Below are 27,200 nucleotides of genomic sequence, written 5' to 3' on the forward strand. Positions count from 1 at the left end.
ATACTACCCATTGACAAATAATGTCAAACATGTGTAGTTTAAAGGTAAATGAGCACTTTATTTTTTGTAACAATGCCCATTTTCATCTGATCATGGACCTTCACAGGATCTCATCTCTGTCCCCAGTAGAGTAAAGTAGAGTTGTGTGATGGATTGGTAATGAAGCCATGATTAGTGAAAAGAGATTGGGTTGGTGTGTGGTTCAAGTTATGGTTGCTGCATGTTACTCCTTCCCGTTGGTTAGCCTTTCTGTTGAGGTAGTTGGTATAGTTTCTTAACCATCCTTTGGGTGGCTTTGAGTGGAATCGATCCATCTCGTGCTTCTTCTTCCAACCATCACATTTTCTTCTGCTGTAGCTTGAAAGCCAGTGTTTGGATTAGGCAATTATTTCCAACATTTCATCAGATAGAACTTTACAACTGTCTTTCTGTTTGTGTCTGCTCTTCTGTTCCAGTGACGCTTGTTTCTCTTTTCATACATACAAACTTGTTAATTGTACATTTGCAATTGGACAGATGGGCACCAAAATGCTGCTAAATTTAGTTATACTTAGGTGGTGTTCGGCAGGCTTGATATTTCATCGGTTATGAGTTATGACAGTGTTTGGTCCATTGCCATATATTTGTTAGTATTGTCAATTTGTCATGGCTCATATTGGTTGCTCCATTTTTATTGGACAAAATTTAACCGTTTTTAGCTATAAAGTTTTGGCAGGCCTAGACATTCTTAAGCTTCTTATTTTTCCCAAGAAAACATTCTTAAGCTGGATATTAGTTGTATTTCTTTATGTACTTGTGTCAGTTATTTTTCTTATTTGATTAATCTGCATCGTAATAACCTGGACACGCGGAAGTAAGCAGCGGAGACTGAATGACAGAATATAGGGGACATTATGGAGGGCACAAAGATTCGATTTTGTACCAGCAACATGTGAGTTGTTAGATTGGCTAATTAGCAGAATAATGCGACTGCTACGGAGGTTAGCTAGATGGTGATGTGCCATATCCGGTGGTTAAGCTAGGATTAGGACCCTCCCCAAAACAGGAGCATAATTGAGTGAGCTTAAAAGGCGTATGTCCTACCTCTACAGTCTGCTACACATACAGATTCCTTTTTGTTCTTTGGAACCTTCTTGATATTGTTCCACTCATGCAATAAGAGTCAAGCAAGCTGCTTTTGATTTTGTTTCCATTTCCCTTAAAACGTGGGGGGTTTGAACTAGAGTCAATAAAAATTAATTTGAATGTCGAAGCTGAATTAAAAAAACATATAGTAGAAGCAAACCTTGAGTCCTTAGCCTTCTGATTCATAGAAATTCTAAAACAGGGGATTAGAGAGTGTCATGTTCTATTGAATTCTACACTATTGACAAACCCGCAGAATTTAGTATTCCCTCCTATCTTAAATTCTTGTCTCAAATTTGTCTAAATATGGATGTATCTACTATTAAAAGACGTCTAGATATTAGGATCGGAGTCGGTGTTTGTCTGACATACCATTCGAAAACGAAGAAATTCTAGCAAAAAGGTTTGAGCAAATGAAAGTTTTATTTCAAAACCGAGGCTGCCTGTCGGCGTCGGCAACGGACACCGCCCCTGCCGCCGGGCCCCACCGCCGGGCACGCAAATCGAGGCTGGCGGTGCTCCTCGGGAAAGGCGCGCAGGGGGAACACGGGAAGCAGACAACAAGCGACCGCACCGCGTCTCTTCAGGCGCACGACAAAACCCACACCGCCCCGCCAGAAAATCCAAAATCGAATCACTCACTCACTCACGCTAAGCTTAAACTAAGAACCCTAAGCGCTAAGCTCTAGCTAATCCAAATATCCAATCCTCCCCCGTTGCTGCAATCTCGCGATCCGTGGAGAATCCCCAACGCCAAGAAACTCACTACTCCATCCAGTAGCAACCACCACCACCACGACTCCTTCTTCTACCTCTACTGCCCATCTTCGGTGGTTGCATCAACGGGAGCTAAAGCTAGCCTACTGCCATTGCGGCTCCGAGGTTCCAGCACAGCGATTCCAAAGCTGCCTGCAGCGGCGGAACGGAGGAGGGACGCGGCCGGCCGGGGCGCCATTGATGCGGGTGAGCGAGCCTCGGATCCTTTTCTGCTCTCCGTATTTACTACTCGCGGAACGGAAAATAGCTGCCTTGGATGCTTGCTGCTGCAAAGCATTTACTTCTTTCTTCCTCCGAGGCGCTTCGGGGTCCGCTCCTCCAGCTACTCCAGTTCACTTGGGAACTGGAAAGTACAGGAGCACTCCTCGTAGACTGGCATAGGACCATTCACCGGAGAGTAGTAGTACTCCCCCGGCTCACATGGCGAAAAGGCTGCAGCTCGTGCTGGTGGGGATGGTGGCCAAGCTGTTTGCGGCAGCCCCGCCCATGGCCTGCCTGCCTGAACTGAACCTGATGCTCTGAGGTGGCCACAGCTCCTCTCTCCCCCCCCTTTTTGTTGAGCCCCCCTCCCTTCCGCTTTTCGCCTCGTGTTCTTGCGTGCCCTGCCGATCTGCGCAGCTGGGCGGGGCCTAATCATACGCTTCTCACACTTTCCGTCCCAAGCCCCATCCTGGGGAGAGTAAAAAAGGGCTAGATATACAGTGAAAGGGCGAAGGGAAAATTGAAGTGGGGAACAGGGAAGTGGCGTGAGTGTTCACGGAGTTCTTGGGCGGCGATCGATCGATGCGGGGGGCATTCCTCCGTGCAATGGTTTAATCCCAGTCGCAGGTATCAATGCCGCCCACTCCCTCTTGTCCCGTCCTCTTCCCCGGGCCGGGCCCCCTCTCTCTCTTCTTCTTGGTTTCCGCCATGGAATCTCTCTCCGGCTGCTCTGACTTCTTCTCCACACCCCCTGCTTCTCCGCGACTGGTTTTTTGCTGGATTCTGTCCAAGCTAGGTCTAGGTTTGGGGGTTTGAGCAGATTGGGCCATTGGGGGCGCGGGTTTAGGCGATTGCGGGCGTGGAGGAATTGGGAGGCGTCGAGCTGGGTTAGGGATTGCGCCCGTTCGTGCTTGCGGCTCTTGTTCTTGCCGGAGAGGTTTGGGGTTCTCCGATTGCTTCAATCCAAGTAAGAAAAAAATATAGTTGGGGGCGTTGGAAGCTGTCGGTGGCTGCAACTTTTTTGGTCCTGTATTTTGCTTGCGTCTCCTGCTGTTGATGTAAAAAGTAGAACAGTGTTAAGCTAGTTCATATGCTTCAGAAGTTTTGGTTGGATTTCAGGGCGCTGAATTTCATTTCCCAGTGCAGATTTTTGGGTTCTAATAATATGTGCACTCTTTCCACGGATGTCTTCTTCGTTGGAATTCCTGGATTGGGCATATTTGGACTTTGTGGTGGTAACTTTTTTCTGGAATACAACCCAATCCTTTTTTGATTTTGGAGTTGAACATTTGTTTAATCCCCCCCCCCCCCCCCCTACTTGTGCTGAAGAACGAAAATAGAACTGGTGCAAAATTGGTTCTTGTGAGTGTGATAGTAGTAAGCTTTTCCTGTTGTCTTCTGTAGGTAGGTTGTGAAAAGTTGCATGTCCCCTAACCTGTTGGTATCATTCTCGAGGGATAACTGATAGTAGTATTTTTCTGCTGCCTGCTGTTTGGTTCAGGTTAGCAATCTTCAGCTCAGATTTCTCCGTGTAGCTTCCTGCAACCAATGGTTATTGATGAAACCTACATATAGTGGTTGCCAGCCAAATTTTGATCTTTCAAACAGTTGATGGTTATGGACCGTGCGAGTTGGCTCTGGAAGCGCAAGTCGTCGGATAATAGTCCCGCAGCAAGCGAAAGCTCTGTGCCTGTGTCTTCGCATTCTGAGCGCTGCTCAAGTGATCAGGTACTACATCTGTGCCTTAATTCTGTATGTTCCTTGAAATCACCTTACCTCGATAGGACAGTTTAGTTGCACGTTCTTACCATAGCTGTTTTGTTAACTGTATCTTTCTTTCCTGTCTTTGGACAATGAATTGTATTAGAAAAATTTCTGAACTTTATGTTATAAATGGAACATAAGTGCCACTTTAGGCACCTATAGGCAAGATGTCATTTTCGTTGCCTTGGAAAGATTCATAAAGCATACAAACTAGTAGTTCGACCTGATCCAAGTAAAACACAGGGTTCAGATGCTAATGTGTGCGCTGTCATTGGTGGGAAATATTGTGATAGAGAAAGACCAACAGGTTTCCACCTATCAACTATCATGCTAATAAGATTAGTCTCAGTTGTGTTAGGTTTGCGATGTTGAGGTTGGACTATGGGCCTATGTCAAGTGAAGCTCTACATTTATTAATAATACAGGATTCTAGCAACTTCTTAATGTTCTTATATTGGTAGTTCCTGTGTCGTGCAACTTATAAAGAAATAGCTGAAGACATGCAAATTTAGGCTAAAGTGATGCCAGTGGACACTGGATAATGATGGCACTATTTGTTTTGAAGATATTATTATTTATGCATAACTTTGATGTTTGTCTCCAAAGTCAGTTCATTACTGTTGATTTCCATGAGACAATTGTATTTCCTAATAAACTCATAAAGAAATAGCTGAAGACATGCAAATTTAGGCTAAAGTGATGCCAGTGGACACTGGATAATGATGGCAGTATTTGTTTTGAAGACATTATTATTTATGCATAACTTTGATGTTTGTCTCCAAAGTCAGTTCATTACTGTTGATTTCCATGAGACAATTGTATTTCCTAATAGTTCAATTGAGCAGTAGTTTCCAAAGGAACATTAACATTCTTGTCTCAAATTTGCCCAAAAATGGATGTATCTGTTCCTAAAAAGTGTCTAGATACATGTAATATTTCGACAAGAATTATGGAACGGAGGGAGTATTACCCCTGGTGATTTTCGCAGACCCATCAGGCCTCAGCACCAACATGGCATAGGCTACTCTGAATGATTGGCAAACAAAGGCGAATAACATATGTTTTTTGTTTTATATTTTTTTTCCACATAGATGTTTAAGGAAAATGGCTCTGATGGCCAACATAAAGGCACTATGCATTTACCTGCAAAAAAAAAAGCACTATGCATCGTGGGAATATAGGATGCATCAAATTGACAAATACTTATATCAGGTCTTTTCCAGTCCCCCCCCACGAAAGATCTGGTTTCTTTACTCTTGCCAAATCAGAGGTCACCTTCACCGAAATTATCTCTTAAGTTGCTTGGACATCCATTCTACATAGTAGACATATGTATCATTGTGTTTCAGTTTACTAACTTTATTGGTATTTGAGATTTTTTATTTATTTAACAATGCATGCAATAAAAAAACTTTTGTAGCAACGTGCTAGCATATAACTAGTATTCAAACAACATTGAAACTTGATTCCTGTTGATGCCCAAAAATTGTTTTGGTATGTGGTACTTAACACAAGTCTTGTAGGACAGTAGGATTCACATAAGTTGAGTTGTACTTCTGTCCACAGTAGTTGGTTGGCCCTGTTCAGACAAGAGGTACTGTTTATCATGAGACGATTGATTTTTCTTTTGAAAGTTATACTTCATTTGCAATTTTTCAAAGGTACGCCGTATTAAGTTTTGCAACAGTCCATATTTATGGGTTTTTTCCAACAACTTCACCCTTTCTTTAGAATAAAGATGATTTAGTTCAGCTACTAAACTTTTTTAGTATAATCTATTATCTATCTATGTATAGATGGTATCTATTTCTAACTCTGGACACTTTGTATATTTAAAAAAAAATTTGCTTTTTGTGGGAAAAGGTGATATACTCACAGCATTTAAATTTGCTACTCATGTTAAACCAGGAGGTTCTGAGGCCTGTCTCAAACAATGCCTCACCACATAGTGGCCAATCACCCAAAGTCTCTTCAAGGATTAGGCCTGACGAGACCCAAGAAACGGGAGTACCAAAATCCTTGAATGAAAAGCTAGCATCAAGAGTTAATTTAAATGATCGTTCTCCACATCATGCTGAATCACTAGAACAACACTTATCCTCAAGTGCTAGAGATGAAGAGACCAGGGAGACAGTGAAGAGTTTAAATGAGAAACTTGCTGCTGCACTTTTGACTATCAGTGATAAAGAGGATCTGGTTAAGCAGCACGCTAAAGTCACAGAAGAGGCTGTTGCAGGCAAGTTTTGCTCCTTACAAAATTTCAAATATGTACTATGCATCTTTTGTTTAATTGTTTGTGCCTCATATTTTCTAATTTTTTTGCTGAATAATCTTAAAATATTTCTTTGATTTTTTTTATCTCAAAACATACGTCAAAACCAATCAACCATAATCAAAAGACTTTGATACTTATAAGTGCAAAGAGATTGTGAAGGGAAGTGAATGATTCCACATTTTGCACTCATCAGTTTATTATGCCATTTCTGTAGTCAAATCCTTCAAATTGTACAGCTTTGAACTATTCCATTTATTTATTTCAATGTTATTTTGTTGATAGATTGCATCTGTAGAAAGTTAGTACAAGTGAGAGGGAAAATTGATGCATTTAGCTTTATTATTATATTCTGCAATGTTCTTAACCATGTCGTTGATAACCTTTACGTAGGTTGGGAACAAGCTGAAGCAGAAGCTACTGCCCTCAAGAGGTTACTTGAAGCTGCTGCTCAGAGGAATGTTTATCTCGAGGATCAAGTCAGCCACCTAGACAAGGCCCTCAAGGAATGTGTCAGGCAGCTGCGCCTGGCACGGGAAGAACAAGAGGAGAAAATAAGAGATATACTTACCAAGAAGTCTCAGGAGGTGGAGTCTGAGAAATCCAAGCTCCAAAGCCATATTGCTGAGCTAGAGAAGCAGCTGGATGCAACCAAATCAGAAGCTTTCACCATGTCTGCACAACCTGATCTACAAGAAAAGCTTCAAACAGTTGAGAAAGAGAACTTGGATCTCAAAGCCAAACTCCTTGTACAGTCCAAGGACCTGAAGATACTCTCACTGGAAAAAGACTTGAGCAATCAAGCAGCAGAGACAGCTAGCAAGCAGCACTTGGAAAGTGTAAAAAAGATAGCGAGAGTTGAGGCAGAATGCCGCAGGTTACATCATCTAACTCAGAAAACAGCATTGGTCATCGATTCTAGGCCTCTGCCAAGCAATGCTTGTGTGGAATCACTAACTGACAGCCACTCTGACAGTGCGGAACGTATGGTTGCTGTTGATAATGAACTGCGGAACTCTGACTCATGGGCATCAGCTCTGATTGCTGAGCTTGATCAGTTCAGAAATGGGAAGGCTAGTACAAGAGACGTCACAAACAATCCTGTTGAGATCGACCTAATGGATGATTTCCTCGAGATGGAAAGGTTGGCTGCATTGCCTGAATCTGATCAGACAAGCTCTACCTTCGATATGGAAACAGATTCCGATAAGGCTGTGACGAGAAACAACTCTTCTAAACTTGAGAATCAAGAGTTGCGGCATCATGTGGCAGATTTGCAGGCAGAGGTTGAAAAATCTGAAAGCGAGAAGAGGGAGCTTGAGACGGCCCTGATCGAGGCTAGAAATCAGCTTGACATTTCCTGTGATGCACTAGTGGCAGCAAGGAACAGACTGGTTGAAATGCAAATGCAGTTGGATTTGGTGAATGACTCCAAATATGCTGCTCTGGGTGATGTGGAGCGATTGGATTCAGAGAAGAAAGCTTTGGAGATTCAACTGGAGTCGAAATCTGTAGAAGCGGAGGAACTACATGCTGTTGTGGCTTCTTTGGGAGAAAATGTAGAAATGAAGGAATGCGAGTCACAAATGGAACTGCTGTCAGCACAAGCTGCAGAGCTTCGTCTGACCGTGGCATCATTGGAAGAGAGGATTGAAGCTGAGGCATCTCTCTCTGTGCAGCACAAAGCAAAAGCAGATGCTACACGGAATGCTCAAGAATTGTTGGAGACACAGCTATGTTCAGCAAATACAGAAGTAGGGAAGCTGCGTGACATCGTCAAAGCACTAGAGAATGAGGTGGAAAAAGAGAAGGCATTGTGTGAAGAACTTTCAGCACAATCAGTGGTGAAGATTGAAGCAGCTGTTGAGGCTGTCAAGGAACCATTGGAAGCACAGTTGTGTTCAGCAAACACTGAAGTAGAGAAACTGCATGGCATTGTTGAAGAATTAGAGAATGGACTAGAAAAGGAGAAGGCACTCCATGAAGAACTGACAGCACAGTTAGAGATGAAGATTGAGGTTGAGAGAACTTCTGTTGAAGCTGTTAAGGAATCATGGGAGGCACAGCTAGGTTCAGCAAATAATGAGGTAGCGAAGCTGCGTGATATTGTTGAAGCACTAGAAAATGAGGCAGAGAAAGAGAAGGCACTGCATCAAACACAGGCAGACACAGAGAGAGATCTTACTGTGCAATCTGTTAAAGAATCGTTAGAGGCAGAACTCCAGTTAGTGAACTCGGAGGTCGTGAAATTGCGTGATATGGTGAGTGCACTTGAGCATGAGGTGGTAAAGGAAAAGGAGTTTTCTGCAGAGGTTCAGATGCAGCTAGAAGCCATAGAAGCGATAAAAAAGATGTTGGAGTCTGAGGTTGAATCTGCATATCAGGATACAAGAAAGCTCAATGAGAAGGTAGAGCTATTCGAAGCAAAACTTAAGGAACAGACTTCATCAGCAGCGGAGTTCACTGCCAAGGCAGAGGCTGTCCAGTCAGAGAGAATGGCAATGGAGCATCAACTTCAAGCAGCAAAGGTCGAAGTTCTAAATCTAAGAAACATGGTGAGCTTGCTTGAAGATGAGATTGTGCATGAGAGGTTGCTGTCAGGTGATTTTGAACAGAAATGCCGAAATCTTGAGGCTCAGTTGTCTAGGAATGCTCGCGATGCAAAGCTCTGGCGACTCGCAAACTCAAATGGAGATCTGAAGGTCAAGCAGGTAATTATCTCTATTGTCTACTCAGCACAGTTTTTTTTTTGTGTGCTCTACATTATGATCTGAATTGTGAATGATCAGACACCACTGAATTAGTCAAAATAGTGAACCTAACAATGAATCATTGTCTTTGACATAGGAGAAGGAGCTAGCGAATGCAGCTGGGAAGTTTGCCGAGTGCCAGAAGACCATCGCCTCCCTTGGACGTCAGTTGAAATCACTGACGGAGTTTGACAATGTGGTGCTGGAGCCTGAATTGCTAGAACCCATGGATGTACCACTAGACTTCAGAACCGGCGATGCTGGTGGCCACATTCAGAAACGAAACAGCGGTGCTGACTTTGCGGTCTTCGCTGATGAACTATATGATCTTGACCTTACAAGTGGCGACAGGAGTTGCTTTTCGCCAATCCCATCGATCCAACCCTCGTCACCCCCTCCCTCGGAAATGTCGGTGTTTGCAGGGGGGCTCTCGTCGCTTAGTAGTTACAGGAACAAGAGGAGAAAGTAAGAGCTGGTGGAGGATTAGATTGTGAAGGCTGCCTCTAACAGTTCATGGACAGCTGCTCTCATCAGTAGGAGCAAGAGATTCAACTAAGAACTGATGGATGATTGATTAGATTGCCAGGATTGCAGCTAACAGTTCATGGATGCTCTCATCTGTAGAGTTAGTAGATCAATGTACATTTACAGGAATTGATTTGTTAGTGTGCTGAAATTCCATTCCAGCAAGCTCAGTTTTTTTATGGCCTGCTTGATGAAGTCTTAACCGTATGGGTGTTGGCTGCTTGCTGCAAAATGTAAATTCAGTATCAGACCATCAGTGTGAGACTGCAGATATAGTTGATGGGTGCAGTTTTTACTAGCAATGTTGGTAGAGATTATTATCATTTTCTGCCTTGTTTACTTTCTTTCGGTAAAAGAATCTTTTCTAAATGCGGGCCTACATGGCATCAGTCTTGGCCAGTGGTGGAGCCTACTGCTGCTGACAACACATAAGTATAAAAAGAAACACTGTTTATTGGGGGCCATGCTTGCCTGGCACCCGAGTACAAATAGATCTCATTGGACTTGCACTGATAACTAGCCTATTGAAATTTTACCTCACCTTTGTCCCTACTCCATTTTTTTTAAGCTTCCCTGCTACATTAGTACATTTCCATATCAACATCTACAGGTACTGATTCTGAATAATACACTGCTTCTCGCTCTGGTGGATACGCAGGTTTTCACTAATTAACATGCATTTCACCAAGTTTGGTATGTATGTAGGTATGCATGCAAATGCTGCCAAATGTTGCCTTTCACCAGAAGATGCAAAATAAATGACCTCCATAGTCCATACTTACAACTCGTCACCTAAGCTAGGGGGCAGCCCTCTGATCAAGGAGTGCACATACATATAGGCAGACATAGATATATTCAAGAACCACTCATATATATACCGAGGCTTGGATCTGTGTGCCATGAATGGTGAATAGCAAACCCTGACATTGGATGGATGGATGGATGGTGGGGAGGCATAAATTTGGCAGTACAAGAGAGCATCATCAATTGGCCTCCTTTTTGGGTGAGCAGAGAACACCACAGGGGTTTAATCATTTGGGGAGGCAAATAAGTTAATGCACCCGTAACCATGAGGGTATTCAATGGGTTTATGTTAAATGGCCAAACAATGCAAATTATGCAACCGTGCAAAGCAGCCCAACAATTGCATGCTGGAATAGTTGGTTGTTGTTGTTTGTTTCTGCTACTGCTGCTGCTGCTTGTTCCTTCTTTCTCCATCCATCTATGTTTTTCCTACTGTGTTTCCCTTTTAGTGAACTTCTAGAAGATCCTTTTTTTTGGTTATGAATTTTGGGAGTGCATGCTGCTGCCATTTTATAGTCTAGAGCGGTTGGAAAACATTTATTGATTGATTGTTGATTCGTGTGATCTTGATGTAGGAGGTGCTTTTTAATTGTTTGGTCTAGAAATTTGTGTTGGAGCGAGGAGCTGGAATGGTTTTCCTTAGTGGTACTAGTCCTTAAATATAGTTTCCTAAGCTCAAAATATTCAGTTGTCATCCAGAATTTCCTATGAATTTACAAGTCCATGTACTCCTTTTATTTAGGATCTACAGAGAAAATAATACTACTCCTACCTCTTAATGGATGTATTTCTAAACTATAGCTGCAAATGCTGTACTCAGTACAAGGGAGAAGAGTCTAAATAAACTAAATCAAGTTAAGAAATATTAAATCAATCTGTCCACTAAAAATTTGGCCCACATAGTACTCTTACCCAACATCATATCCTAGTGATTTAAATATGTAGTGACGCCGTCCTACTTTAATTTGCAGTTGGAAAACAAATAGGCCGCCTTTGGTCCAAACGCAAAGGAAAGACAGAGACATGTTTTCTCGTTGCCCTTTTCATTCCTCGTTGTCAAATCAAAGCTTTGTACTTGGCGATATATATATTTCTGTATCGACCGGACGTCGCTTTCTTACATGGGAACACGTAAGGGGTGGAATGTGACCTTTGAAATTAAATTGCTGTACCAATTAAGTATAAGTGCATGAAATGCCAAATTGAGACTACTAATACTGAAACCGAATTGGTCAAATACTCCTGCGCCTAAAATTACCAATACATACACGTTTTCTTGTGCATACACGTTGCTAATTCCCATATTTCTCCGGCGCCTAAAATTACCAGAAAGTGGGTGCACGTCTAAAATTGGAGGGAGGGAGTATTGATCTTGAAGTATTGATATCATTAAACTTATAAACTATAACAAAAATGGATGATATGTCAATCAATCTTTAGAAGATAGTACTAGGAGTGGTACTACTATTATTATGACTCGCAAAAGAAAAATATTACTATTACGGGTAGATTACATTATGATTATTAAGAAGTAAGAAAAGCTTATTAGATTCAAGCTAAACTTAAGTTCTTTTTATGTGAACTACAAGCAAAACCTAGGAAGGCAGAGGCCACATCTCCGGTGCCGGAAGTTACCGTTGGGAACCACGCAACCGCTTTCGTCCCCGCCAAAATTGCAACCACAGAGTACCAACAACAACAAAGCCATTGTTGCTATCTCCTTTTCCCTCGATTTCTCTCTCTTCCATTACTCAATTTTTTTGTCCACTCCCCTCCGGTTAATTATTCACCAAGAAATTACCACCCGTCTCCCTACTCCTCGTTGTCGTCGTCCTCCTCTGCTCTTGCCTCATCGCCATATATAAGCCCCAAATTTCTCGGGCTCATCTATCTAATCGGGAATTCAGGATTCACTCATCAGAGTTTCAGACAGACAGACAGACAGACAGACAGTGCACTCTTCCTTCTTCTTTGTTCTTGCCACCATCTTTCTTATCCATGGGTATCTTCGGCTCGGCGGCGAAGGTGTACCGGCCGGCGGCGGAGGTCGACCTCGGCCCCGGCAGCGCCGAGCACTACATCAGCCCCAACGTCAAAGGTCCCTTTCTTTACTCGCAATTCGGCGATTCTTGCTTCTGTTCTCGGTGCTGAATTTCAGTTAAAGCTGAATGTTTTTTGGTTGGATCATTGTCGATCATCTCAGCTCCTCGAGTGGCCGGGCTGCTGGTGAAGATCTTCGGGTGGGTCCTGGAGTTGCCGGTCGTCGGATGGTTCCTGCTCTACATACTCAAGAAGGATAATCTCATCAACAAGGTGCAAACATTAGAAACCTTGACATGAACTCCATTTCTTCAAGTTCATTGCTCTCTGTTTTTTTCTCTCTTTTTAACTCCGAAACTTCATCGATCCTGTCTGAGAATGGGAGACGTCAGACACTTGCTCCTGATTTTCAGCACCGAAAACGCATGCATGTCGAGCTGTCACCCAAAAATTCCTGCCAGCGCAATTATTTTAGAACAGAAAAGCCCACTGTTAACCTGTCTGCCTGCTAGCTCTGACAGTATTCTTTCTTTTTTCTTCTTCTGATTCTGACTTTGCTGCTAACCCTCTGATCTGTCTCCCTGCAGCTTGTCTCGGAGGCCGAGATCCCTGAGCCGCCACTGTTCACTTCAACCCACAGCTGGGAAGGTTCTACTCACTGCACTACTCCGCTCTCACTCTCTCTGACACTGCCAAATTCTTTCCTTAAATTCATAAGAAAGTTCAGTCTTACTTTTCATTTCTTCAGTGGATATGATCCTGATTCAGACAAAACCATTTCTTCTGCTGCTGTTCATTCAGACACGCCGGAGCAGAATGTGTGCCTGACGAAGCCGGACCTGTCGCCGGCGGAGCGCGTCCGGGAGGCCGTCGGCTGCCTCCCGGCACGCCTCGAGTCGACGCTTGGCGCCGGGCCGGCCCTGAAACGCTGGACGATCATGGACTTCCACAGGGCCTACAGCTCCGGAGAGACCACGCCTGTGCAGGTCTGTCCTGGATCTTTTGCATTGCTGTTTGACAGCAGCTCTGAGGTTTCACATAGTAATTCCTCGTGATTTACTGTACTAGTACTAGGTTGGTTAGTTAACACATGAACTGCATGTCCTGTCCTTGGCTAGTGAACTGTCAGGGTCAGGTAAGTAGTTAGGTCACAGCTGCAATCTGCAATTACTGTACGGTTAATGACAGTAAGTGGATTGTGATGGATGAGCAAGGACGCATGTCTGTCTTGCAGGTGGCCAAGAGGTTCCTTGCTGCAGTGAAGGAGAGCTCAGGCCCTACCTTGAACATGGCATTCTTCATCAGCTGCAATCCTGAAGACGTCTTGAAGCAGGCTGAAGAATCCACCCTCAGATACCAGAAAGGTACTGAACCTTTCTGTTTTGACCTCTGGAAGAAAGAAATATATTTATCTGCACATTTTCACACTGCGCAGAACAAAAATAATACATGAACCAGAGCATGATGGCAGAAAGAAAATCATACGCAGCAACACCATGGTGGCAGAAACAAAATTATATTAGACGCTGCTTGATGGCAGAAACAAAATCATATGGAAGCACATCATGGGCACAGAGCACTAGCAGAGCAATGGCTGAACTGATCCTCAACCAACACATCACCTCTCCCTCTCTCTTACTCAATTCTTACCCTCTTCTTGCTTTGACACATGCACATCACCAAGTCACCAACCAGACTTTGTACCCACCTGGTACCAACCAAGCAAATACATAGACATACACCCATCCAAGAACACATCACAACCAGAAACTCCCCCAAGAAGTTACTGAAGCTTTCTGATTTGACCTCGCGAAGACCAAAGTTGGCTATTACTGTATTATTTGTAAAACTAGAAAACAAAATTTGTTGATCCCAGGCGAAAGATGGAATGGAAAGGGAAGGAAGCTGGTCACATAAATGATGTTTGTTACCTGTTGTTGTCTAGAAAACAAATAGGGAATGCGAGTGGCTACAGGTTGAGCATGCCAAATGTCTCATTCCTGTGTCATTTTTCCCCATAGTGGGAAGAAGCTGCTTCCCAACCGTGACAGGCATAGGTTAAAAATCTTTGGAGGGCAGAAATTTTAAAGCGGAAGGATCCGGGGGTAAAATTTCCTACGCAGCCTTTTCAAATAAAAGAAGTAATGAGTTGTGTGTTTGCTATATATGAAAATACCAAGGCCTTTGATTTATACTCCATCCGTCCCATATCAAGTGTCTCAAATTTGTTCAAGTATGGATGTATCTACACCTAAAAAGCGTCTAGATACATGTAATATTTCGACACTTAATATGGGACGGAGGAAGTATTTGTTTTCGAGCAACCGGCGGGAACTCTACCATTTCATTAAGCAGATAGATAATTGACGTTGGTAAGGAAAATTGGGTGAAAACCAATATTTTCATAACTTCTCTACAACTGAACATATAGAGTAGTAAATGGTAGTGGCATTGTTATCCCCGTAGCCAATTTGTTTGTTGCACTAGAATAGCAATTGATTTGAGAGGGCTGGTGCGAGGATACACACACATTCATTGCGTAACCGATCGCCGGATAAGTTGGTTGTTAATCAGTGCATGTGATTGCAGGTCAATTTAATCAGGGATAGCTCTTGCTGGCCGGAGTTATTGGCTGGAGTTCTTAGCTAGATTTCGTGTTAGGTCAAGGTCTAAATCAACGAAAGCGATGCATAGAGTAGCCTAGCTTGTACGGAAGTAGTAAGGAGAAGGTTGTGCATGTGCTCTGGGTCACATCAACGAGAATACGAGATGATTTAATGTATAATCTGTTAACATTTCCTTTTAGTTTAGATCCCTATGTAAATTATTTATTTTGAGTCACAAGGTACTCCCAAAAAGAAAAGAAAAAACTTGACCCGAAATATCGAGGTGAACAACTCAATATTTTAAAAATCCAAATGCAAAATTCAAAAAAAAGAGAAAAAATAAATACTGGCGGAAATTCAAAATGCTATAACACAGGAAGGGAACTAATTTTTGTCCTCTCTAAAAAAACAACCTTAATTCTTTTGATATACGGTGGCTTCCACCTGTGCTTAATTCATTTTGTACGTGTGTGCCTTTGGATACATTTCTTTTTCTTGCTTGCTTGTTTGTTTGTTTGTACCTTGATGAATTAACAAAGGAGGGCATTTCAGGTGCGGCGCTGTCTGCGTTGGACGGCGTGCTGGTGGCCGTGAAGGACGAGATCGACTGCATGCCCTACCCCACAACAGGTATGGTTAATACTCCGGATCAGCTAGTTAGCTGTAGAATTTTGTTTTTCCTCCGGTTAGTTAGTGAACAAGGGGTAGAGAGTTGTTAGCAATTCATTGGTACTAAATGTGATTTTGTTTTGGTTGGCGTGGCGTGCAGGCGGGACGCGTTGGCTGGGGAATGCCCGGCCGTGCGCGGCGGACGCGGCGTGCGTGGCCCCGCTCCGGGCCTGCGGCGCCGTCCTGGCCGGCAAGGCCAACATGCACGAGCTCGGCGCCGGCACCAGCGGCATCAACCCACACCACGGGTACGTATTCGTATACGTGTACGCATACGTATACGCTAGCTCCTCTGCTCTCCTCCACGTGCGCCCCCGCACGTGCGCGGGACAGCAAACGCACGTGCTGTGGCAAGCAGAGCACAGCTACCTAATCCTGTACTGACAATGGTGCCGTCGAATGCAGGTCGGCGAGGAACCCGTACGACGCCGGGAAGGTGGCGGGGGGATCGTCGAGCGGCTCGGCGGCCGTCGTGTGCGCGGGGCTCTGCCCGGTGGCGCTCGGCGTCGACGGCGGGGGATCCGTCCGGATGCCCGCGGCGCTCTGCGGCGTCGTCGGCTTCAAGCCCACCGCCGGCAGGCTCTCCAGCGCCGGGTACGTTACACACAAAACTGTCAATTTTTGCAGTTAACACTACTACTCTTCGCTGCAGTCAAACCTGAACTGTGCGAGTGCTGGCTTGTCTCGTCTGTCTTTTATGCAGGGTTCTGCCGTTGAATTGGACGGTCGGGATGGCCGGGATCCTCGCGGGGACCGTGGAGGACGCCCTCGTCGCGTCAGTCAATCACTCACCACTCTCTTCTCTCAAAAATAATTTCACTGTATCGTCAACTGACAAGTACAAAAACCGTGCTGTTCTTCTTTCAGTTACTCTGCCATCGTCGATCACTCCCAGCCATCTTACATGCGGGTAAACCGAATTTTAACGCCCTCTTGTTTCCCCATCACGGTTCCTTTTCTTAATTGCTCGTCATTCATTGGAAATTTTTGGATTACCGACGAGTTGCTCTCTTGCAGCCTGAGCTGAACCTGCCTATGTTGACGTCCACGCCTTCGATCAGCAACGTCAAGCTAGCAAAATACGCAAAGGTAAGAGACTGACTGTCAGTCTGTTTACTGTGGTCTCCCCAGTTAACCAGAGTTGTTGTTCATTAGCCCTAGGCCTGGGTACTAAGGGGCTCCTGAATTTACACTATGCTCTAACAAAAGAAAGACAATGCAGTGGTTTAACGACAGTTCGGACGACATCAGATCCTGCTGCGACAAGGCTCTCCAGACGCTGCGCACGCACTACGGCTGGGAGGTCAGAAAAACACTGCTGCCCACATTCAGTGGTTACAGCACCATACTAGACGAGGCCTCGTTTCGTTTCACTTTCAGTTAAAACCCTTGCTGACGATTTTTCTTCTTCTTCGTTGCTGCAAAAGACTCTGGACGTAACGGTGCCCGAGATTGAGGAGATGCGGCTGGCGCACTACGTCACCATCGGCTCCGAGTGCACCGCCTCGCTCGCCAAGTACCTTGACAAACTGTGAGAATCCCATAACACAAAATTGACTTGCTGCTGCTGCTGTTATTGTGTCCAGTTTGAATTTTATGCTGAATAACCTGTGGCTGAACCGACTAAGTACTGTCTTACTGACTGACTGAGCAAACGAGCACTGATCATATGACCTGTGTATGCCAGGAAGAGATCGGAGATCGGGTGGGACGTCAGGGTGGCGCTGGCCGTCTACGGCTCATTCAGCAGCAGAGCTTACCTCAACTCGCAACGAATTCGGTAAGCGCTAGCTGTCATTTCGCCAGATAGATAGTCTGTCAGCATTTAGAACAGTCATTGGTTTTTTCTTAGGATACATTTACCAGATTGACATCTTTAGGAATTTGCAGTGATCTGTTGCTTTGAGTCTGATGGTAGTATGTACATGCTGTCTGATTGATATATCGAGCTGTGGGAAAATGTTTTCAGGAACCGTCAGATGTTCTTCCACAAGGAGATCTTCAAGACGGCGGATGTCATCGTGTCACCGATGACCGGGTAATTTGTTCTTTCAGATCGCTTCAAACTCCAGGTTTACTCACTGAAAATCTAGTGTTCATCGTTGATAGTAAATTCATCTGCAGCGTGACGGCCTACACACTGCAAGATGATGCGCTACAAAGCGGTGAGCTTGACTACATAAACGGAGGTAAGTAACTATTGACAAACCTTGATTCAGAAAGCAGTTTTGGTGATTGCATGTCTATAGCACAATATGTGTCTCCATATCCTAATTTCCTAACTTGGGTGCAACGTTTTCACCAATCAAGCTGCGTTGATCCGGTACTCGATAGCGGGGAACTTCCTCGGTTTGCCGGCAATAACCGTCATGGTAAAAGATTGCTGAACTTGTTCTAACTTCTTCACAAAGAAATTTGCATGATGCTTCAGAGGTAATGATTTAACATGGCTGGGGAAACAATCTGCCAGGTTGGACAAGATAAGGGCGGGCTGCCCATTGGTCTTCAGTTCATCGGCAGGCCGTGGTCCGAAGCGACTCTTCTCCACATCGCATTCGCAATGCAGGCAAGATTAGATCACCACAACCAAAATGTGGAATTCTTCTGCTTCTTTTTCTTTTTCTGAAAACTTGAACTATCTCCTATGAAATTCATTTGCTTCTGACATGTACTCCTTCCGTTCCTAAATACTTGTCGCTGTTTTAGCCTAAATACCCTGTGACAAGTATTTAGGAACGGAGGGAATACTTCCTAAAGCTGGCTACTCAAACACCCTGTGATTTATCTATGTTGCAGGAAGCATGCAGCAAAAACCACAGAAAGCCTGCGGTGTTCTACGATCTCCTCAAGAAAGACTGAGAGACTGACCAGGAACCGCGGCAGACACCATTGCAGCGAAGAGAGAGCACTGGCAACATCGATGTGAGGGAAATGCAGCAGATTGTTGCAGCGACTAAAGAAGGCAGCTTACCTTGAGTTTGAAATTTGAATACCCTGTAATGTTCTTCCATTTGTGTAAGGTACAGGATCCCTGCAATGTTCTCCCATTTGTGTAAGGTACAGGATCTGGATGAAAGGAAGCAAAATAGCTCGAGTTTAGTAGGAGCAGTTTAGGCTCAGGAAATTCGGTGTGAACAGTAATTAAATTATTGGTGTGCTGTAAAAATTAATTTCGTATGTATTGAGGTGTTTCATGAAAGTGTCGTTTTACTTTTGGCAATGGCCCTGGCAAACCATGATTGTGAAAAAAATATCATCCACCATGTCAGCGACGTGGACTAAAATGGAAAAATAAATAAGGAGATGTAGAAAAGAGTCATAGTTTCTGGATACTAGGAAATTGACGAATACGGAGTAACTAATACAGATTCACAGATGAGTGAATTGCTCAAAACCAAAACTTCATCATGAGGACCAAAAAGTGGCGTCCTGTGATCTCACCATGTCAGCATCATGTCCATGTAGTCATCCATGGACATTGGCCACGAACTCACTGAGTTTGCAGATTTTATTCACTTTGTGCATCGATTATGCCGTCTGATTAGAACCTAGAAGATGATGCGATCCGTCTCTTCTTTGCAACCCATCTCTTTTTTCCCCCATTCACCAGGCAACCTTCACTGATAGCTGCGTGTGTGGCCCTCAGACACGCGGGGCCCACGGGAGTAGATCAACGGTGCCCGATCATTTTTGTCAGCGCCATGAACGCGGCAACACGTGGGCACTGGCCGCCGAGCCAGCGACGTGGCGACGAGAACCTCCAGCTATTTATTCCGCGGGCGGATTGGACGATCCTGCCCCCGCTGCCCTCGTGGGGTTCCTCCCGGGGGGCAAGACGGTCCGGTCAACCGAGATCAGATTTCTGTACGTGGCACGTAATCGAGGAACGAGCAGAGTCTTAATTCAACACTTTGCCCTTGCGAAGCTAATGCAAAAGTGCAAAAGGTTTCATGCAACGCCAGTATGGATCGGCAAACGGTAAATATCATGCCGTAGGAGAATATACGGCGTTGCTTTGCTGATGTCTTTATGGGTCTGGGTGAGTTCTTAGCTAAGGTTATGCTAAGCTTACTTACAAAAGAAAAAAAGGTTATGCTGAGCTAGATGATGTCACGCAAAAAATTGCTCACACGGGTCGTTATGAATACAGTGCGTTTTGAAATGTTTGTAGTTATTTATAGTTATATGGTTTTATCACTAACACCATATATCAGTGTTAAGAGCTAGCTAGTAGCTAGTGCGAGTGCAAATGATGACCGGCAAAAGACGGATGGAGGCAATAGTGGATTCGGTACAAGTGCATTTCCTCCGAGTAAACACTCATGACCCTATGCCCTCAAAAAAAAAACACTCATGACCCACTCATGACCCTACATGTCATAGAACCAAGTTGGAGGTATGGATAGAGAAATCCCACATCGGGTCCTTCTTGATTGCTGGCAAATCCTCGAGTGACAAACATGTACTCACTCCGTCCCATAATATGAGGCACGCACGTATCTCTAAATCGTCAATTTAGTTAACTTAATATAACTTAAAAAATAAAAACTTATATCATTAGAAAGTTCTTTCGATAACGAATCTAATGATGTATTTGTTGTTAAAAAATATACATATTTAATTAATCAAATTGACGATCTAGGGATGCATGCGTGCCTCATATTATGAGACGGAGGTAGTAGTATCAAAAGATGATTCTAATGGAATAAAAAGCCGAGCCACATGGTGAACATGACCCACTGACATCTTCAACTTGTGATATGCTAGCTCTTATCTAATTACTCATGTATGGAAACACGTTGGATCCCCTTGCATTTCTTTCTTAACTCTTGCAAAATTTCTCGCAAAAAAATAATCTAACGTGGAAATTGGTAGAGCATGATATGGTATCAACTAGCACTCCCTACATTTCTTGACAAAGTCCGGTCAGCAGGAAATCGAAATTAAGACTTAGATTGGGCGAAAGGCAGATCATATATATAGCTCAATAATAGGAAAATGTAAAAGAAACAATAAATCAATAACAGGAGACGAGTAGATCACTTTCCATATTTCTTTTCCTGATCGAGCAGACACGACCCATGGATACGCGAAAGGCCGAAACAGCAAGAACCACGTGACACAGGGCCCACGTCCAGTGACACATCCATGCGTTTAAGGACACAGCTGCCCTCCGACCCGGCAAGCCACGACTGCTACACCCAGAGGGGCAAAACCGTCCAGGAGGAAAATAGACATCCCGCCCCACCACGCTGCGCCGTGCCCCTCTCGTCTTCTTCTCTCCTCCTCCTCTTCCTCTCGCCCCACGACCCCCCAAAACGCCCTCCTCCTCAGATCAGATCGAGCGAAACCAAACCAAATCCCAAAAGCTCGAGAGCTCTCCGGAGGAGGCGCCGACGACCCGCCGTTGTTGCTTCGGAGGACGAGTGGCTAGAGCGCGAGGGTTTCCCGGATCGTAGCAGGAGGAGCAGCAGCTGCAGAGAGAGAGAGGATCGGAGATGTCGTCGGTGTTCAGCGGCGATGAGACCGCCCCCTTCTTCGGCTTCCTCGGCGCCGCCGCCGCGCTCGTCTTCTCATGTACGCTCCTCTCTCCCACCCTCTCGATTTTTTTGTTTGTGATCCTTCGTGGGCTTACATGCTTGGGGAGAGGAACATTGGAGCTCTGGGCACGTTCCGTCTCCGATCCGCGCGGATCGGCGATGGGGGGTTCTGTCTTCTATAGCACGCCGCTTGGTCGATTCCCTAGATTCGATTCGTGTAGCGGACGACACGAGAGTGCTTGCGCTTTGATCTGATCTGATCTTAGGAGCGCCTGGATTCATCCATCCATGCGATCGTTGACGAGATCTCGCGGTGTGTTGACTGGGTTGCAGGCATGGGGGCGGCCTACGGGACGGCCAAGAGCGGCGTCGGGGTGGCGTCCATGGGTGTCATGCGCCCGGAGCTCGTCATGAAGTCCATCGTGCCCGTCGTCATGGCCGGAGTGCTCGGTATCTACGGCCTCATCATTGCCGTCATCATCAGCACCGGGATCAACCCCAAGGCCAAGCCATACTACCTCTTCGACGGCTACGCCCACCTCTCGTCCGGCCTCGCCTGTGGCCTCGCCGGGCTTGCCGCTGGCATGGCCATCGGCATTGTTGGTGATGCTGGAGTCAGGTAACCACGCCTGACCTTCTGTTTCTTTGTTTGTGTGCGCATTGATTTTGCTAGAACTAACATGTCTGTTGGTTTGTTGGTAGTTAATTGGAAAGTTAACTTGCTTGTTAATGCATATGTGTGTGCCTGCATAGTTGTAGCTAACAGGTGTGCATTGCATTTGAAGAGATTTTTATGTTTGGGTAGATGGTTCTGACCAGTTTCATATTTTCATTAGCCTTGAACTATTAGACTATTTATCACGGATTTTTCTAGTGTTGACCTTGTGCGTAATGAAAGTTACACATATGTATTAGCGGTGTGGAAGTTACAATTGTCTGGTCTTAGGAGGATGGTATCTTAAATGTCAGTGGCGCCATGGATCATTCTCTACTTAAGGTGTTTATAACTAGAGTAACTAGTTCATTAATTAATCGGCTGAAGTCTGAGGGTGAACTTGTATGAGCTCTTGTTATCATAACAGTTCTCTCTATACATGACATGGCAATTATATCGATTATATTTAGGAAGTAATCCTAAATTTATAGAAAAATGACAAATAGGATACTTCTTCTCAAGCCTTATTTTCTGATCCTTTATCTTTACGCTGTTATTTACATTTTTGACATAAATATTGTATACATACTCGTTAGTCATTATGACTTTATTTTGACATATTGTTTAATTGACAAAAAAAAATTTAAATTGGAGATGAGAGGGGGTGTCATTGGTTGACTTATGCCATGCTTTCAACTCAACTGTATGCTTTATGTTTGTCCTGGTCTTTGTAGTTTACTAGTCAGTATGATATCCTATCTATATATTGTAAATGTTTAGCAGTATGTAACCATTGCTTTCATCTATGAAAGAAACTCCCAAACTGGGAACTAGCTATGCAGGCGAGATTTCCTGCTGAATTTTATGCTTGGTTTGATGGGGTGAAACCTGATAATACTATAACTATTTTAGGCTTTAAGATGCAAGGTTATCTAGGTCTGAAATCCTCTGTAATATTTCTTGTTGTGCTGAAGTCATTACACACATACACCATTCTTCCATTATTCCCTTTATATGGAGGATCAGTTGAAAGTTGTCTAAACTGTAACCTGTTCTGGTCATTGTAATTGTCTACAGGGCGAATGCACAGCAGCCGAAGTTGTTCGTGGGCATGATCCTTATCCTCATCTTCGCCGAGGCGCTCGCCCTCTACGGCCTCATCGTTGGTATCATCCTGTCGTCCCGTGCTGGTCAATCCCGTGCCGATTAGGCAATGTTCCGACACGCGGCCCTGCGCGGCCTCCTGTTTTATATTATTCAGACAACAAACTGAGCTCTAGAGATTATCATGACTAGTTTTTGTTCTTCTGTTTGGTCGAGAAAAAAACATCTGTGGCCAAGGGAAGTTTGCCCTTGCCGTACCATTCTTTTTCCGTGAGGATGTTTGGGTGGTGGTTGATGCTTATTTATGCACAGTTATTTATTTTTTGGGGTTCTGGCTGGACGGTGTAATCTGGTGAATAAGCAAGAACATGCATGCAATTGAGCTTAGGACTCTTTTGTTAATTTGTCCTCTTGTTCTGTTTCTTATTCGTTCTTCTGAATCGTGAGTTCTTGTGAAGTTAAACCGCATATTGTTCTCAACCTACTATATTTCACTTAATACTGTGCTGAGTTCTCGTTTGTTGTGATGGAGGATTCTTGGAGGAATATGTTGAAGCGATTGCACTGTTTTATGTGGAGATGTATGAACGAGAGAGAGATATTTTCAAAGTATGTTTCATTTCTGGGAGATATAAAGAAGAGAGATTGATATATAGGAGTATATATTTTAAAAGCACTTCTTATTTCTAGTTTTCCAGATAGCCCTGCCGATGGCAGCTAGACCAGCTATAGGAATATTGAAACCTGTATCAATCCGCCACATATTACCGCGTGAAACACCCAATTCTTCCTTCCGGCAGCCTTAAACGAATGGTCTGTTTGGCAACGCACCTGATAAGATGCGATACCTGGAGGCGGCCTGAGAATTTTGGCTAGGCACGGATGAAAATTGTTGTTTGGTTTGAACTAGTTCGAAGCACATGCCTGATGGAAAACGTTGGTAGAGTCTCAGGCACGCTTGCTTGAATATAGAAGCCACGCTGAGGCTCTCGTTTTTGGTCGTAGCTTTCCAGGGTACTAAACAAATCGCGCAATGGCAGCTCCCAGGGAGTCTCCAGGCCCAGGCACATTGGCTCCAGGTAGCAACTAAAACATCCCCAGATGTTGGGAGAACTGGACGGTGTACGGAGCTGAGGCAAGGACGTAAAGGGTTAGAGCTACAAGCCTACAACCTGCTATCGTGAAGACAAGCCAAACCAGCAAGTTGATGCACCAAGGGCTAATGTATAGCTTAATTCGGACAGATTGGGAACGGCATTGCATGTCTTTCTTCCCATTTTGAATAAAAAAAGAACCAGAGAGGGAACCCTTTCTTCAAAAAAAAATCCGCAATACCCGCTTATTTGGCCGCTATAAATTCAAAAACAGATGAAACTCAACCGCTACCATAGTCAATTTTCCTCTCTTATGATGTCAGCATTTCCGCTACCATAGTCAAAGAATTTCTCAATCTCTGCAACAATCTTGCAATTCCTAAACTCCCTGGAAAAGAAGTACTCCATATCTATCTTCTGTGTTACTCCGTATTACGGAGGTTTGTGAAAGGAAAAAAAATACTCGGTGGAGTAGTACAGGCAAAGCATGCAGAATGTAAGGCAGGTGACAGGTTTGTCCAATGGGTGTGGGGGCAGCAGAATCAACGGCAGAGCAAAACTGGGGAAACATCATCTTGCCCAATCTGGAGGATCTAGAAAGGAATAGGTTTCAATTACAGGAATCTAATTGTACATCGTCTTGCCCAGTTGAAGAATCTAGGCTGTCTAGCTACAGAGTCATCTTGCCAAATCCGTCTGATGCTTTTCCCAACATATTTCATGAACTAAACAAAACTTGAAATCACCCTGATTGCAACTACAGTTCATATCCACTTTTCCATGGAATCACGGAGAGAAAAAAAATCCAAAAATTCAGAGAAAACAGAACTTGACCCTGATTGCAACAGACAAAAGGTTAAAACGAAGGAGTTGGTTTGATCTACTGCTAGAGCTTGTGCAATGGGTTTCAGGGATGGAACAAAGTTCAAGCAAAAAAAATCCAAGGTTAACCAGATGTTATGTGCACAAAGAAAGATGGTAACAATATTCAGAGAAATAATTGGAAAAAATTAATATTGTCATTTCAGCTGAACTATTCCTCCTAGGCTAGCTAATCGCAAACTCATCACTCTCAACGATGAGTGGCGCTGACGGCCCATCAAGCAGCAGCGAGTCCAGTGAGCTCGGCCTCGGCACGTCGATCGGGGGGTTGTGGGTGCAGCCTGGTGCTTCAACAGGTTCTTCATCGGTGCAACCTGGCATGTCGGTCGGGTGGTCGTCGCAGACTGGTTCTTTGTAGGAGCAATCTGGCATGTTGGTCTGGTGTTTGTCGCGGATTGGCGTCAGTTTGGTGACGCTGTGGGTAGCCGGTGGCAGCTGTGATGGTTCCTGGTCCTTGCTTTCCCATTTCTGGTTGACGCCGTTGGTACCTGGTGGTAGCTGTGATGGTTCTTGGTCATTGCTTCGCGGTTTCTGTTTGTGCAACCGGAGCACCTGGCGGTGGTGGTTGGCGTGCTGCGACGGCAGGAAGGTGGGGCTCGCCATCGGTCGGTACTCTGGCAGCAGCCTCCCTTGCTTGTACCGCACGCCGCAAGCATTGCACAGCGTGCCACGCCCCATCGGTCCCTCCCTCCACTGCGGCGTCTTTACCGACCCGCAGTGCATGCAGCTCTTCCCTGTGTCCTTTGGCCTCCACGGAGTCTTCCCATTCTTCGACGACTTCCTGGCTAGGCACACAGACGACCTTGGCGCCTCGGGTTCCCAGATCGGGCTATCTGGTGGTGAATTGGCGGTGATTGGACTGTGCGGTGGGGAATCAGTGACTGGCCTCACCGCTGGCTGGCACTCCGGCAGACGTCGACCCTTCTTATACCGCTCGCCACAGGCGGTGCAGACCTCCCTCCGCCCCATCGGCCCTTCCCTCAACTCTGGTGGCTCCGACGACCCGCAGTTCAAGCAGCTCGTCGCCGGCCTAGGCGCCGGGGCTTCAGTCCTGGGAGGTCTCCTGTCCGCCGCCGGCGTAGGCGCCGGCACAGGCACAGGCGGGGCTTCAGCCCTGGGAGGTCTCCTCACCGCCGCCGGCCTAGGCGCCGGCACAGGCACAGGCGAGGCTTCAGCCCTGGGAGGTCTCCTCACCGCCGCCGGCCTAGGCGCCGGGGCTTCAGTCCTGGGAGGTCTCCTCTCCGCCGCCGACCTCCTGACCAGGTATATGGCCCCCGGCTCCTCGGGCTCCGAGATCGGGCTCTCCACCGGCGGATCCACCGGGACGAGCTCCGGCAGCGCCCCGGTCTTGTTGTACCAGACACCGCAGGCGTTGCAGAGGGTGCCCCGGCCCATGGGCCCCGACCTCCGCTGCGGGGTCTCCGCCGCGTTGCAGTGGAGACACCTCTTGGGCCTCTTCGCCGGCCTCTCGCCAGCAGCGCCTGGATCGGGGCGGGGGCGGGGGTAGCTCTTCCTCTTTTTCTGTTTCTCCGGCGGGTCCTTGGCCGCCGCCGCCGGGCGCTGGGGGCCGGGGCTCTTCTCCTGCCCCTCCGACTGGTCCGGCTGCGGCGGAGGCGGGGGGAAGAACGAGATCCTGCTCGACCACCAGCCCGACGGGACAGCGCGAGGGAGGCGGCTGCGCGCTCTCCTCGGGACAGCTGCTTCCAGGCGGGACACGAGGAGGGCGGGCGCCACCATGGCGGCAAGAGCAAGGACGTAGAGGGCGCCACCGCCCTCCGCCTCCCTCCCACCTCCGGCCATGTCCGCCTCAGATCGCCGGAATCTTGGATGCCTCCGCCTCCCTAATCCTGGTGGCTGCGCTCAGCTATAAAAATGCTATCTTTAGACCACCGAGTTATTAAGAAACAAGATGCGATGTGAATCCACCGCCTACCGCCCACGGGAAGTACAGAAAGGGGGGTAGATAGAAGAGATAGACGATAATTTTACCTCTGCTCTTCTTCCTCCTTCCACTTGCTCCGCCGTCAGCCTGGACGACGGCGGCTGAGACGGAGCGAACGGGCGGCGGCGACAGGCGACCGGGGAACGGGGGCAGAACACAAAGTGACGGGGGTCGTGTTAGAGATAGTCCGATACCCTAACGCGTGAGAAATTGAAATTAGCAGCTTGCAGCCACGCAGCTACGAGTTGGCACGAGCTGGCCGCGTGGCGCCGAGTTAATTTTTGCTGAGTCACATTCGTTTCTTTTTCTAGAGGGCTAAGAAATGCATTAAATCAATAGTTTCCATAAATCAATCAATTTTACAAGATTGCACACAAGGATATGGCGACATCTTCCTCTGCACTCATCGATACTCGACAGCACGTGGTGAATGAAGTTGGATGATCTCTT

General features: G+C 45.7%; 3 protein-coding genes across 4 annotated transcripts; 2 read left to right on the forward strand and 1 right to left on the reverse strand.

Moving 5' to 3' along the window:
- Positions 1-2,471: 2,471 nt before the first annotated feature.
- On the forward strand, positions 2,472-18,753 carry LOC100823629 (filament-like plant protein 6). The gene is made up of 24 exons (XM_014903338.2): positions 2,472-2,730; positions 3,605-3,831; positions 5,776-6,103; positions 6,533-8,850; positions 8,987-9,355; positions 12,001-12,316; positions 12,422-12,531; positions 12,846-12,906; positions 13,060-13,244; positions 13,493-13,622; positions 15,417-15,494; positions 15,634-15,781; positions 15,939-16,127; positions 16,237-16,308; positions 16,401-16,443; positions 16,551-16,622; positions 16,756-16,836; positions 16,961-17,064; positions 17,221-17,313; positions 17,503-17,571; positions 17,658-17,722; positions 17,844-17,905; positions 18,004-18,099; positions 18,330-18,753. The coding sequence occupies exons 2-24, from the start codon at positions 3,715-3,717 to the stop codon at positions 18,390-18,392; spliced, it is 5,169 nt and encodes a 1,722-aa protein (XP_014758824.2). The 5' UTR covers positions 2,472-2,730; positions 3,605-3,714; the 3' UTR covers positions 18,393-18,753.
- Positions 18,754-20,770: 2,017 nt separating this feature from the next.
- On the forward strand, positions 20,771-23,236 carry LOC100828139 (V-type proton ATPase 16 kDa proteolipid subunit). Its single transcript, XM_003578802.4, has 3 exons — positions 20,771-21,110; positions 21,407-21,692; positions 22,806-23,236. The coding sequence occupies exons 1-3, from the start codon at positions 21,032-21,034 to the stop codon at positions 22,936-22,938; spliced, it is 498 nt and encodes a 165-aa protein (XP_003578850.1). The 5' UTR covers positions 20,771-21,031; the 3' UTR covers positions 22,939-23,236.
- Positions 23,237-24,782: 1,546 nt separating this feature from the next.
- On the reverse strand, positions 24,783-26,959 carry LOC104584776 (pollen-specific leucine-rich repeat extensin-like protein 2). 2 transcript variants are annotated; one of them, XM_010240372.3, is made up of 2 exons: positions 26,798-26,959; positions 24,783-26,662 (listed from the first exon to the last, which is right to left on the reverse strand). In XM_010240372.3, the coding sequence occupies exon 2, from the start codon at positions 26,606-26,608 to the stop codon at positions 24,974-24,976; it is 1,635 nt and encodes a 544-aa protein (XP_010238674.1). In that variant the 5' UTR covers positions 26,609-26,662; positions 26,798-26,959; the 3' UTR covers positions 24,783-24,973. The 2 variants fall into 2 exon arrangements, with proteins under 2 accessions (XP_010238674.1, XP_010238675.1); XM_010240373.3 differs by having other exon boundaries at positions 24,783-26,672.
- Between the last annotated feature and the right edge of the window lie 241 nt (positions 26,960-27,200).

This window comes from Brachypodium distachyon, chromosome 4 (genome assembly GCF_000005505.3).
Source record: "Brachypodium distachyon strain Bd21 chromosome 4, Brachypodium_distachyon_v3.0, whole genome shotgun sequence".
In the NCBI taxonomy this organism is placed as follows: Eukaryota; Viridiplantae; Streptophyta; class Magnoliopsida; order Poales; family Poaceae; genus Brachypodium; species Brachypodium distachyon.